General features: G+C 33.1%; 1 protein-coding gene and 1 long non-coding RNA gene across 2 annotated transcripts; one reads left to right on the plus strand and one right to left on the minus strand.

Annotated features, from left to right (window-relative positions):
- Positions 1-237: 237 nt before the first annotated feature.
- On the minus strand, positions 238-10,556 carry LOC126809916 (protein zer-1 homolog). The gene is made up of 9 exons (XM_050534784.2): positions 10,158-10,556; positions 8,172-8,944; positions 6,596-6,778; positions 3,176-3,290; positions 2,517-2,660; positions 2,037-2,095; positions 1,771-1,833; positions 1,496-1,550; positions 238-285 (listed from the first exon to the last, which is right to left on the minus strand). The coding sequence occupies exons 2-9, from the start codon at positions 8,906-8,908 to the stop codon at positions 238-240; spliced, it is 1,404 nt and encodes a 467-aa protein (XP_050390741.1). The 5' UTR covers positions 8,909-8,944; positions 10,158-10,556.
- Positions 10,557-10,830: 274 nt separating this feature from the next.
- LOC126820746 (uncharacterized) lies at positions 10,831-14,984 on the plus strand. The gene is made up of 3 exons (XR_007680121.2): positions 10,831-10,956; positions 13,924-14,034; positions 14,949-14,984. It is a non-coding gene; the product is annotated as an uncharacterized LOC126820746 (long non-coding RNA).
- The last annotated feature ends 223 nt before the right edge of the window (positions 14,985-15,207 follow it).

Raw genomic sequence — 15,207 nt, forward strand, 5'->3', positions numbered from 1 at the left:
ACTGAGATTTTATTAAGAGGTCACTCCTGTTAAGCGATCAGTCATGCAAATTCCCTGGAATGGCTGCTTAATACAGATTCTACTGTGAACTAAGACAGAAAAGCACAGTGAACGATTACATCCTTGATCTATTAATGTATGGGTTTCTAGTTATTTGCAGTTACTATTACTATGTACTGAAACTTACCACATCTTGTGAAACATTAAAATAACATAAAGTTAGACAACCATTTCTCATCATCTGAAATATAAACAAAACAGAGTTAAACAACCATTTCTCATCATCTGAAAAATAAATATTAAAATAACGAAATTGAAGAATAAAGAATTTTCATCATCTGTTAGAACCGATAATACAGAAAAGTAGGACCTTAAACACCATTTCATATCATTTCATTTCATTTTGTTAGAAAGCAATGAAAACGAAAAAAGTTAACATCTGGTCAAGACAGTGCAAAATGCTAGGGCTGCGTATTTTGGGGGATGAAAATTACTTTGACCCCACTAAATGTTCCAAAAAAGCCTAAATCAATGCTTTTTCGACAGACAACATTTTAAACTAAGACCTGCAATCAATTTTTACCACTGGTAAAATTTTGAGACTGCTGGTGTTACCAATGTAATCTATTCTTTTCATTACATTTCAATTTTTTCAAAACTGATCATATCCTAATCTATTCTAAGCTATTTGTAGGGTGACCCACCATAAATAAATATCTCCATATATCTCGACAATTACGCCACAATATTTATATATATGCCAAGCCTCAAATCAGTTTCACACAATTATAGTCACTAAATAAACGATCATGTTGTACTTAATAAGCTATGACCATTAATCATGTATAAATAATAGACTGAAAACTGGTTCCAAGAGTCGTCCATAACATCCAGACACTTTTGAGTAAAAGATAGGTTACGTGCCCTTGTTTTGAAATTAGTCTCACTTAACCAGTCTATAGACCATTCTACGTCTGATTGACAGGTCGAGATAATCAAGACTACTTTTTTACGAAACATAACAGAAAGCTAGAACAAGAAATTGAATTTAGAAATAAGCACGTTAGGTAGCTCAACAATCGTTTTAAGAAGCTTGTAAAAGTAAAATGAAACTACTGCTAGTATCATGTTCCTGTCTAACCCGAGTGATTCAGAGATATTATTTGTACTAAACCAAAAGATGCTGCTCTTAACGGTACAGTTAATGATAAAGCGATTTAAAAAATGAAACGAACGTAATATCTAAATCTGCTGTAATAACCAAGAAGCTTAATTTTACTGCTATTCAAAATCGTCAACAATAAATTTTTTAAGGCTGTAATAGTTGATAGATTTGTAGAGAATTGCACGTGCCATGGCTATTTATAGTATCATACTGTCAGAAAGTTTGTCTCGGCACGGCGAATGTGCACGCTTCAGTGGTAGTCTCGAACTATCAGTGGTGGACTGTATTTCTGTGAGTACATGGGTCACCCTACTATTTGCTTCAACTTACTTTTTTTTCACTGGAAAAGGCCTCCATACCATCTAAAACTAGATCAATTACTTTCCTAAAATATAATAAAATATTTGTATTCAATTCAAACTAAATTATTATTAATAGCATCTGTAGACAAGAAATATTTATAATCTAATTCCTTCCTTTCTTCAAATTAACAAGGTTTTATTATTTTAATTTCTGGTAGGTTGAGATATATTTTACAGGTCTCCAAATGATTTTTTATTTCCATTTTAGTTGGTTATCTTTCCATATAAAGATTGCATACAGACCTTTTCTGTTTTTGCGTTAAATTTTCCTTTTGATCACCTTTAGCTATATAAAACAATGAAGCGCTGGAAATAAAAGCACACAAAATATAAGTCTTTACAACCAACCCTCTAATCCCGAATCACACAGTTGGCAGAAATAACCCTTAACTTTTTAACATTCCAAAGGACAGTGCAGGAAAGCTGCCCAACAAAATAAAGATAGCACAGACAATACAGGAATATTTTCTTATGAAATGTGCTACTGTATAAATGAAAAACATGTTTACCTGCCAGAAATCTGTACATGAGGATCAGCAGGATGACGATGCATTCCTTCTAATAAACACTGAAATTACACAAATTTATTGTCTCTAATCATAATATAGGTGATTTTTTATACCTTACAAACTATGGTTGTGTGAAAGTTGAATTTTAAAAAGGGAATATCAGTACCAAATAGTTCAATTCCATTCAGTATTAACAAAGATATTTGGTATTTGGCATCCACTACACACGAAAGGGTATGGTCAAAACAAGCCAGTGTCACTTATGATTTTCACTAAAATCTTCTGATGGGCCTCTTATTAATCCAATTGAAACGAGACCGGAATATTATCTACCGTTTTTATTTTGATTTCTCGATTTGACAAATCAATTCAAATTGAGAAAATATCCCTAAGATCCCTAACGCACTATTACCATATCATTTCGATTGATGTCACTAGGAATTCATTTGATAACTCAATAATACAATTAATTACACTTACCTCTAAGGCCTTGCATTGATCTGATACAACACCAGCTTGAAATAGATGAAATAATTTGTTTAGAGCTGAACAAAGCATGACAGATCTATCTTGATATCTCTGTACCGATAACAGAACTTGATCTTCAGTACCATGTCCCGTTACCTACAAAAAAACATTTAAATCAAAATTCACAAAAAATTAAAACCGACAACATTAAATTGACACTTCAAGACTGTTCTATATTGTTCCTTGTAGAAATTTAAACTTTTAATAAATTCTAAAGAAATAATTACTAAATATTTTATGCTGAAATTTGGGATTTAGTATTTGTCCATGCAATCAAAAATACGATGAAAGGAAAACAGACACAAAGCTCAGTGCAAACTACAGTATGATATAATATGCCTTAAATACTAACTATCACAGTATTTTCTGTGTTACACTTCTAAGACATGTACACGGACAGAAATGAAATGAAATGGGGTTTAACATCCTACTTTTTTACTGCAGTACACACAGGTCTAGCGATTCTAGCCTCACAAGTATTAATACAGGACTAGGACGAGATATCCTTATGTTCTCTAGGTTTAAATCTTTACATCAATTTCTTGAGATAAATCTAGAATAAACAAATTAAATACAAAATATTAAAAAAAAAATTGGCTATTATAAATTACCTGTTCTGCTGGTAGATTTTCACGAAAACATGGATCATGTAAACAATCTAACAATCCTAAAAACTTGAATCGCCTCCCCTTTAAGCCAACAATACAACATTCTTCCTCCTCATCACTATAATAAGATATCCAAAACATTAAAGTCCCTTAAGAAAACAACTGCATCCCATACAATACCAACAATTGATTATTGAAACATATATCTGTGAAATAGCTGATACATCAGCCCCCCACCCCCAATCCCCTTTCCGATACACACAAAAATATTATGTTATAAAATTATGCTATATTTATATCCAGCTCAATCAATCCCTTGTTAATTCAAAATAATAAAGGATGTTAATGGCTGAACACTTGACTGAATAAAAAAAAGGGCAGGGGAACAATTGATTGAATAATTGTGGAAATGGAAGTCAAAAAAGGTTTTTGTTCTCAGTTGAAAAATCCAGAACTTCAATACATTTGTACCAAAGGCCGTAACACTCATCCGCATAAAACTCATAGGTTTGTATTCAAGATTTGAATTATGTAAAAGAAAAACCTCTTCACTCAATTCATAATGATTCACCTTTCGGTATTCTATGAAACAACTGGGCGTTTTTTTCTTTATTGGAACATCTACAGCCCTCGAATTTACACCTCCTCAGTAACCTTGGTATTTTTTGTACAGTTTATTGTAAATGTTTATGACAATAATTTTTGTTCTGTTAATTTCAATAATGAACTAGATCTCCAAGGAGTACTGACATGTTTCAGTACGTCAGATCAACAATCAAGTTACACCATGTATTATTGAGTATAGTAACATCCAATACCTATTAAAGTGGAAAAACCTGTCATTTTAAACTTCTTGAAAAAAAATTTTGATGTTAATTGTTAGTAGACATGAGGGTCATCTTATATACAAAAGTCAAAGGTCATTAAAAGGTTAGGTCACCAGATAGAAGGTGAAAAGTCGAACAAAATTCATAGTGAAACTGGAAGTAAATGAAATTAAAAGTTCAAAAATCAGCTCCCTAAGAATTGTTGCCATTTGGAGTAGGTTCAAAACAAAATAAAAGTTTTTGAAAATCGAAATCAAAATGGCCGCTAAATATTGATTGAAAATTTATTTGTAAAGTCCAATATGGTGGCCAAACGGTTGAAAATGTTATCGAACAAGGTCTCTTAAAATGAAAGATAATATGTTGAGCTAACACCACCATATGTCATTTTTGGTCTATTTTTAAAATGGATAGAACTATTCATGTTCGTGAAAAATCGGAAGGCCTCGGTAATTTCCAGAAGTTTCAAAAGCCTACACAAATTTTTTTAATGTGCCATTATGAAGGTATCCATGTGTCCCTTATTCCTACCAAGTTTCAACTTAATACCTCAAATACTAAGGGAGATACGCCCTCTGGAATGTCGAAAAAATGCTGAAGAAAACTTTGACAAATCTTTGATGCTAAAACTAAACGAGCGAACTTCCGAATTTCAAAAATTGTCAATCAGAGAACCTATGGGATTTGTACAAAGACTCCAAAAATGAAAACCGATGGAGATCTGTAGAGAAATACATGTAACTGAGATAACGGAAATATGAGATTATTTTTTGTCCCATCCGTAAAACACTTCATGTTTGTCAAAAATGACCCAATTTATATTTAATATTTAGTTCCACTGTAGCCAACACCGGCTACGTTGGTAGAATGTTTCCATCATGCACAGTTTGGGCTGCAACTAGTGACTAAAATCGGCAAAAAAATAAAATAATATAATAATAGTTAAAAACCATTACAAAAACAACATGTGTTTCAAATGAAGGTTCAAGACACGTAATAATTAATTAGCACCTAACTGCAATCAAGTTTAGTTTACAGATCATCAAAGTAGCTACTACAGCTTTGTTTTCTGTCAACTGTGTCTCTCAAATGAATTCAAATAATGCAGACTTATATTGAATATTGGAAAGGTTAAGTTTGTGAAAAGAAACATGTTAACCAAACCATGGTGTGAATAAACATAGCCAAGCTGTTGATGTATATCAGAGGCTGTCATGGGTAGTATGTGTGATGTCACATATTGAATAATTTCAATAAGATTAAAACTGAAAGATTTGAATATTATTTGGAACAAAATCTTTAAAAATCTTAATCTTTAAGAGGCATTTAGTAACTGGGTAGAGCAATACACAAAAACACATACTTATGGAAAAACAGCTACTTATTTATTTGGGCGACGTTTCGAAGAGTATTCTCTCAACGTTATCAAACGTTGAGAGAATACTCTTCGAAACGTCGCCCAAATACCAAATAAATAAGTACAGTGGACTCTGTCACATCCAATCTCTGATCACTCCGGATTGCTGTGACATCCGGTATGATTTTCATGTCCCGATTTATTTCTTTATTACTTCAGCCAAAAAATCGCTGGTAAATCCGAATTCTGTATGTTCCGGAAACCGAAATCAATCGGCTGTCCCTTCACATAATTTCCATTGAATCGACATCGAATAATCCGTACTTCAAACGGTGGGTGTGAAGCATCCAATTATCGGTGAGATTAAAACACAACGGGTGTGAAGCCAGAAAAGATTAACAAGTAATCACCAATCAATTATCGGTGAGATTAAAACTCGCAAGAGCCGGTCTGTGTTGATTACTTTGATCGGTAAAGCAGTAAACCCGAGATGTTTTAAGGGAGTGGACAAGATCAACCTGCCAGTCAATTGGTCGGCCAATCGCAAAGCTTGGATGACAGGTGCCGTTTATTTTGATTGGCTTGAAAAACTGGACATAGAACAACAGATTATAAATGAACACGTAACAGAGTGGACAATTGACCGAAGACGGGGACGATGAAGAATATACATTAACGACAGACTTGACCTATTCAAAATTCCTACGCATGCTCAACGACATTAAACACTTCGCACAGATTAAGGACGAAAAGATGATCGCAACAATTCATTTGTTAGAAGATGTTGCCCAGGACTCCGCCTTACGATATGCTTCTGGTAATCTTAAGCAAACTACTTTAAACGATTACATGCATTGATATTTATAAATATATTGTACGCATGCATTGATATTACATGTAAACGATTTTATGAATATATTGTACGCATGCATTGTTATTGTTAATTATTCAATATTATAAAATTTTGAAAGTACAGAAAAGTTTATCATTTATAAAGGGAATAGCATTCTGGTGATTCGAAGCTACAATATAAAAATACTTCCGGTTTTCGAAGTTACAGTATTTCCGGTTTTGGAGAAAGCTCGGTATTCCGAAACGCTGTGTGATCCGAATTATTGTAACGATCCCGTACGATGTCGGATGTGACAGAGTCCACTGTAGCTGTTTTTCCATAAGTATGTGTTTTTGTGTAAAATCTTTAAAGACACCATGTAAAAATAAGATACAATGTGACTGTACCAATTTTGGGGGGAATTAGCATGTAATTGGTGGGAAACTGGTGTAAACTTCTCATATCCTGGTAGATTGGTTCCTGAGATATCTAAAGACACAAGTTGAGGTAAAGCTGAGACAAGATCAGATAGTGTTATATCTGGTTGCAGAAATTTCACTGGATCATCAGCAACAGATATATCAAGATGCCTGGAATATAAAATGGAAATAACCAAAAATGTTAGATTCTGATCATGGATAATGTCTTTTTTCTTCAGACACAGGATTTAAAAGGTATTTAATCAAATGGTGAAATAATATTTTGCTCTATGGTTCCATGGGCAATTTTGCCTGGATTGTGAGAATTCAAACCAGAGACATTCTGGTGGACTGTTCCATGCCCTATCACACAAACAAGAAATCCTCCAATTTGAAAAATGTAATATATACCAGTAGCTGCCAGGCAAGATACCCCCACATTTTGCAAGAGATGGTTAGAGAACAAGCTAAAGCTAAAAACGCAATTTTTGTACAATCAAGGGCCATAATTCAGGACGTTATGATCCGATATGCGCAAATATTGAAAGAAACCAAGATCTGTAGGTTATAAACATGTATTTCAAGTTTCATCAAAATCGGATCAACATTATGACCTCTAGAGGGTCCACAACCTTGATAGACCATATATTTACACTATTTGCGTACAAGGGGCGGTCATTTTGTCCAACAGTTTTGGTCCGATTTTCACGAAATTCGTACTCAAGCATTATACAGTGTAACGTTTCTTTAAATTGGATAATAATTGTGACCTCTAGAGGGACCACAAGCTATAAAGCCGATTTTTCGAACAATCAAGGGCCATAATTCAGGAAGTTACAAACCTATATGCGCTAATATCGAAAGGAATCAAGATCTTTGGGTTATAAACATGTATTTCAAGTTTCATCAAAATCGGATCAAAATTATGACCTTAGCGGGTCCACAACATTGATATACCATATTTTTACACTACTTGCGTACGGGGGGCGGCCATTTTGTCCAGCAGTTTTGGTCCGATTTTCACGATATTCGAACTCAAGCATCATTTTTTTTAAATCGGATAATAATTGTGACCTCTAGAGGGACCACAAACTAAAAACTCGATTTTTCGTACAATCAAGGGCCATAATTCAGGAAGTTACAATCCGATATGCGCAAATATCGAAAGGAACCAAGATCTTTGGGTTATAAACATGCATTACAAGTTGTATCAAAATCAGATGAAAATTGTGACCTCTAGGGCGTCCACAAGCTAAAAACGTGATTTTTCGTACAATCAGGGGCCATAATCCATGAAGTTATGGTCCGATATATGCCAATATCGAAAGGATCCAAGATTTTTGGGAGATAAACCTATATTTTAAGTTTCGTCAAAATGGAATAAAAATTGTGACCAGACAGACAGGCGGACGGACAGACGGATGGGCGTCCGGACGAACAGGGGCGACGACTATATACAACCACATGAAAATGTGGGCGTATAAAAATACATGTATGTAGGTCTTCTAGTATGTATTTATATGTACCGAATAATAAAAAAAGCTATTCTTTATCATCAGATTACCTTAGTGCTTTCAGTTGACCAATATGTTCCAATAATTGTTTATTGTCAGTGTCATTGACATCTTCTTTCATGACGTTACTGAGATTTAAAGATCGAAGTTGTGGTAGTGATTGAAAACTTGTTACATGCTCCGCGCAAAGACCACAGTTGGAAAGATCAAGATGGGTCAGTCTTGGTAAGGTTAGTAAAAATGTTGATAAAACCAAATCATCTGGGTTGTTAAAATCATAATCCTGTATACAGAGGGTTCTTAAATTTGGACATTCCAACACAGCACTTTCATCAAGAACATTTGGATTTTCATCACAGTTGTAGAATATAGAACGTCCTTCAATTCGTACTGACTTTAATGTATGCTGGAATTTATTAATAGTTTTTAATGACTCCCTTGTTAATTCCTGACAATTGGACAACTCCAAATCAACAATTGGCTGGTTTTCCAGCAATTTAAGACATTTATCATCAATTTTAGACTTTCTCAGACAAATTGAGCTAAGCTGAGATCTTGCTGTGTCTGAAAATATTGTGAAATTTTCATGAACAGTGGATGGTTTTATATCTACCAAAGCCTTCAACAATTTGTCACATATAGACTTTGGCAGAGTTATTCCCTCTTGTAAATGATATTGACCACTCGTTTCATTTTTGGCAGCAAATGTTTCTATGTTTGTAGCACAAAATTGTACACAGATGTCTTCCAATCTGTCTGGACTATTGTCTGGCCAACCATTTGTCATTTTAGTGACTTACAGAAATATCTCGCAACTCAAATTCTGAAAGTGAAAAAATAATTTTTAATGTAATAAATATTAAATGCAAGCTTTAAGGCTGTTGTCTACTGAGTTTTACCAACGCACAACTTTTCAAGCAATCAGCACCATGATGTCTGCATACCTCACTGTGATCAAGAAAAGATATTATTAGTGGAGAACAATTGTTCTGTTGGCTTTAATCTGTAAATTAACCCCCAAAAAACTTGCAGGAGAATGGTCACAAATTATATATAAGAAGGTGGATATTAGCTTTTGTGACACTGACTTTCTGTTACTGGCTTTATAATCATTCGCTATTGAAAATTAAGATAGGTTCCTCCTCAGAAAACAGAGAAAGAGAGAAATGGGGTTTAATGTCCACTCGACACAAACTTGGTCATTTCGGGAATAACATATGGTTGGGTCTTTAGTAGTGGGAGGAAACCAGAGGACCTGGAGAAAACCCACGAGGTTGGACAGGCGACCCTACTCCTTGTCACGCACAACACGGGAATCGAAACCATGCCAGTATACTCAATTACAGACTTTATGATACAGCGCGCATATGTGCCAACCATTCAGCCATCCAACCCCCTCCTCAGAAAACAATCTCTATGGCAAATTTTTTCAAGTGTAACAACATTCATTCAGTTTTATACTCATGCTTCACGGAAAATTATTAGCTTAATGAACAACATCCTTTACATACATGTAGGCCTACATGTATTGGGGAGAAGACCCTACACAGACATGTTTTTCCTAAACAGCATCAAATTCAACCAATTAAACTGTGATTTTTTGGTTTCAGCCATCACAAAGTTGACCCCCTAACTAGTTAGCTCTTTAAGAGCTGCTTTTATTGTCACAATAGCTCCCTTTTTAAACATTTGTGGCCAAAATGTTCAACAGTAAAAGTAATGTGTAGCCTACAGTTTCAGTCCATGTAGGACTATATTAGGGAAGTCAATATAGACATTCACTTGATTTATATACATATCCTACATTTGTTTTGTTGTTTATTGCTTCAGTGTCTGCGTAGTTTGTGTCTATATTGTCCATGGGTTTTGTTTTGATGTGGTTCGTGGGGTCCTGCATGCACTTAATTAAGCACAGTAGTCGGTATTATAGATTCCAAATTTTATAAATGAACTACTACAAACAAACCTAAGTAAGAAAATGATTTTGCTGATATTTGAACCTTATAGGCTTTAGAAAGAAAACGCTAAAAAAATACCTTCAACTTGTTCAAGTCTTTGTAAATTGTAGTCAATCAATGAATATGATGATGAAACGAAGGGGCAATTTGAATTTAATTCCTTACAAATTAATACAAATCAATAATCTTTTTGTTCTATAAATCCCTCCAATTACTAAACCAAAACTTTATTGGTTAATTTTACAAAACTATTTATTGTTATTATTTCTGCGTAAATTACTCTTGTTTTGGTCATTAAAATATGTACCCTATTGACTATTGTAATTGTATTACTTCCGGCGTAAACTACCAAAAAATAACCTTCACCTCTCAAAAATTGAGAAGATATTGTCGCCTGTCATTAAGACCAAACAATGTCATTTATTCAGAGTGTATTGTTATATTGAGGAAAATTATAAATGTGACATTAACACTGGCAATCCGTGGTATTATACAAGTTTAACAAACAAATAGGGTTACTGTGTATTATTCATGGGCGCAGCCATATTGAAAATTTCCAAGGGATCACGTGATATTTTGTGGTATTATCGTTACTATTTGTGCAAAGTTTAGATTCTGAGAAAATTGTACCACTGCAAAATATGTTTATAAAGCCATATAATCACAGCAAAATAGATTTTTCTTGGATTGTTTCTTAAACTATTGAAGAGTTTGTATTTATTACATCTTAAACCAACAACTTCTCCCATTAAGACAACCTTGACCTTTCTATTGTAAACAGGAAACCAACCCAACTGCGTTATAATGTCTCATATCAGTCTAAATTTAAGCAGACACCACTTCCTAAAAGTAGCAAAGTTCAATAGTCAATGTTATTGTGAGAGATGTTAAAGTTGTTTGACTGTCATTAAAATTTTGCATGAATTTATCTCAATTTTAACAATCTAAATAAGGCATTCTGATTCATCACATTACATTATTATTACGAAATATACGAGTAGTAACAACGCCAATATTAGTTACTTTTGATTTTATATAATATTTGAAATAGGATTAGACTCATCTAAGTATCCAAAATCTAATACTGTCCTATTTAAAATAAGTCCTTGGAATACCACTAATAATTTGTATAAGATTCATACAAATTAATAGTTGAAACATCCTCAGATCCTGGACAGATTTAATCGGAGAGGGACCTAGTCCTGGACGGGTAGACTAAACACCGGAATTCATTTACAATACCAGAATTCACAGGAATTCACTTCAAAAATCCACAATTCCTCCCACAAAACTAATTTATTTTAAATATATAATACGTTTTAATATAACGAATAACTTTTTTGATCTCTCCACAGGCCAAATATGAAGGCGCTGTAAGTGTATTTATTTGAAAGACTACCGGAATTCATTTCAAAATATGCATCATGATTATGAAAACGTAGGGTGCGTCAAATTACCCAAAAGGCCTGACTCCAAAATAACACAAAATAACAATCTGCGTCGAATTACCCAATAACTCCAAAATAACACCCAATTACTCCAAAAATGTTGACTGTGGAAACACAAAATAACAATTTAGTTGAATTTAAGAAGCCTCGCTGCTTTGTACCTAAATCGGAGGTTCACGGGAAATAACTTGTGTATGTATGTGATTTTTGTTGACAAAAAATAAATGTATACTTTCGTTGCAATTCGTTGTATGTATTCTAATTAAAGATTGATTATAGTTTATTAAAACAGTAATTATATGCATGAAACATATTATGGTAAATATATAGTGCAATAAACAATTTAATATTATAGCTATGATTAGAGACAATCAACAAAAGGGCCCTGTCAACAAACAAGTTAAACATAAATTTGAACTTCATATCCACTGCAAATGAATTATTAAAATAACTACTAAACAGGTCAGTGTTTATTTAAGGAATAATCAGTAAGGATTAAGCCGAAATTGTGTGACCCCTGTGTTTTTGCGTCTCGTTAGTGGTTTAAGATAACTCACAATTACACTTTACACTTTATTTAATCTTGCTACAACCGATTATCTATGAAAACATCCAACCATTTGTGATGAGACTTTATTTGATTGGCTTATTATTACCAAATTAATTTTCAAATAAACTTAGCTCATCTACACTGAGAATGTTTTGCTCCACATTCAAGAAATGTTCGGTTTGACATTTTACATGGATTACTGCAGTGTTCTTATCATATTGTGTTTCCCCGAGTTGACTATCTGGAAATATCATTTTACAGCAGATACCACTAGTATCAATATTAATGGAAAATACAATTAATTGTCTTGGGGCGAATTCCGATTTTCTCAAAGTGAATTGCGGGTGTTTTAAAATAATTTATTATTAATGTAAACTATTAGTAAATGCAAAGGTCTTAAGTGAAAATTCAGATATTTTGTAAGTGAATTCCGGTGTTTTAAATTAATTTATTATTAGTGTAAAATATTAGTAAGTACGAAGGTCTGAAGTGCGAATTCCGAGATTTTTAAAGTGAATTCCGGTGTTTATGTTTTCAATATGAATTACGGTCATTGTGGTGTTTAAAGTAATTTATTTTTAATGTAAAATATTAGTAAACACGAACGTCTTGAGTGCGAATTCCGATATGTTGAAAGTGAATTCCGATGTTTATATGTTTTCAATTAGCAAATACGAAGGTCTTCAGTGCGAATTCCGATATGTTTAAAGTGAATTCCGTTGTTTATATGTTTTCAATGTGAATTCCGGTGATTTTATGTGTTTTAAAGTAATTCAATATTAATATTAATGGAAAATATAAGTAAATAGGAAGATTTTACGGGCGAATTCTGATATCTTCAAAGTGAATTCTGGTGATCGTAAGTGAATTCCGGTGATTGTAAATGAATTCCGGTGTATGGATTTGGTCAAATAATATTGTAAGTTAAAATTAGGCCTGAAATGCTGATAAAAGAGGCTTTTTGATGAATTACAAATAGGTTCTACACATAACTGTTTTAAAACATCGCAAATTTGACGAGTTACAAGTTTTTCTCCACATAGGTTGAGTAATCTCGCTTTAATGATCAAAATATCGGATTTACGAATCATATTAAATTTAAATATTGTTATTGTAAAAGGTGACAAAACACATACAATCACAACACAATAAACTATCATAACATGAGAATACTCTGAGCAGAGACAATTAATTGTCAGCGGTACTTATCTAAATTGATTTCATTTATTTATTTCAAAACAAGTTACGATGTCGATGCTCGAAAGTGACAATCGAAACAATTTGCAATTATAAATAAATAAATATAGCTATAATATTGAATTGTTTATTGCACTATATATACTGTTTTCATAAACTATTAATCAATCACTAATATACATTACAACGAATTGCAACGAAGCAGTTATACATAGTTTCTGGTCAACAAAAATCACATACACGAGTCATGAACCTCCGATTTGGGCACAAAAGCAGTTATTTTGTGTTTCCACAGTCAACATTTTTGGAGTTACTGGGTGTTGTTTTGGAGTTAGTGGATAATTCGACGCGCCCTACATTATCATAATCAAATGAATAGACCTACAGCGCCTTCATCTGGCCTATAGAGATATCAAAATAGTTATTCTTTACATTATAATGTATTATGCATTTAAAATAAATTAGTTTTGTGGGAGGAATCGTGGGTTTTCGAAGTGAATTCCGGTGATTATATGTGAATTCTGGTGATTGTAAATGAATTCCTGTGAATTCCGGTGTTTAGTCGAGCCCGTCCTGTAGGCCTAGGCTAATATGTAAAATATTATAATAAAGCTCCATGACCATGATTTGACTCAGATATTATTTCCAGATCCCTGATGTAAATGTAAATTCAAATTGAAAATAATTATTTTCTCAACACTCGATTATTCACCAACGAATGAAAGACTCTAACCACAAAGTCTAAAGGCTATTATATAGAGTAAGCTATAAACAAATGAGTTTTTAATTTAATTTTCTGGACTGATTGCTAGTTTTATGTTCAGGGTAACAAATTCTATAGAACTGGCAATACATGTATGTGAAATAGTTTGAGTTTATATTTTGGACAGGGATGTTCTTATTGAGACCAATTGGGTAAATAGATCATGTACAGCTAAGGGAAGGAGTTCTTTTTTTGGTTTATAAACACTTATTAACGTGAGACTTAAGAGCTTACCAGTAATTTAAAGTCACTTCTATATATGTTAATGAAGGTCTTTGGGTGTTGGTGTAATTTGAGACAGATTTATTTAGGCACAAGAAGCCTGCCTGTAACTGCATCCGACAGCTACACGTTGATATTTCTTTGAAAATGTATAACATAGATTTTATTGCATCGACACATCCAACTACTTTACATATATAAGCTTATAAAGGAAATACATACAAAATACAAGCAAAAGACCAGGAGAGAAGAGAATATTCCTATTCACACACACTTGGACATACATGAACATGCATAGATAACAATTTTTACGAGAAAACCTATAACATTTAAAGGGACTAGGGAATATTGGGTGAAATTGGGTCACAACTCTTGTCAGATTATTTCTCATGGCGTGAATACTTGGTGTATATAACTATACACTTCATAAGATACATTTCTGGGGATGAGATAGAAAGTTGATATTTTGAAAAAGTTGGATATATGTATGTGCTATGTTTCACAAGTGTCTGTGGCTTTAAAGCTGATAAAGTGTCCGGTAACATTCTCTTCAGGAAATCATAGAGCTTTTAAGACAAATGAAGACGAATGTCAACTTGGCAAACAGATCATAATATAGTTATAGTTAGTTATTAACATATTAGATTTGATTTAAATGTTCATATTACATAATATTCTTGTTATTATAGGTGCTGCAAATGAAGAACTATTGTTAACTTCAGAACAAAAATGTGTTTGTTATTTCTATTAGTAAATAACAACGCTAAAACAGATGAATACAAACTAGTCTTGGTAAATAATAGAGATGAATACTGGAAAAGACCTACAAAATTGGCTGATTTTTGGGCCAAAGATTTGAATTGCATTTCAGGTAATAAGAACACTGATTTAGTATAGGATTTTGGTTATGACTAGTGAGCACCATATTAATTTCTGGTTTATGTACAT

The sequence above is a fragment of the Patella vulgata genome, chromosome 1 (assembly GCF_932274485.2).
Source record: "Patella vulgata chromosome 1, xgPatVulg1.2, whole genome shotgun sequence".
In the NCBI taxonomy this organism is placed as follows: Eukaryota; Metazoa; Mollusca; class Gastropoda; family Patellidae; genus Patella; species Patella vulgata.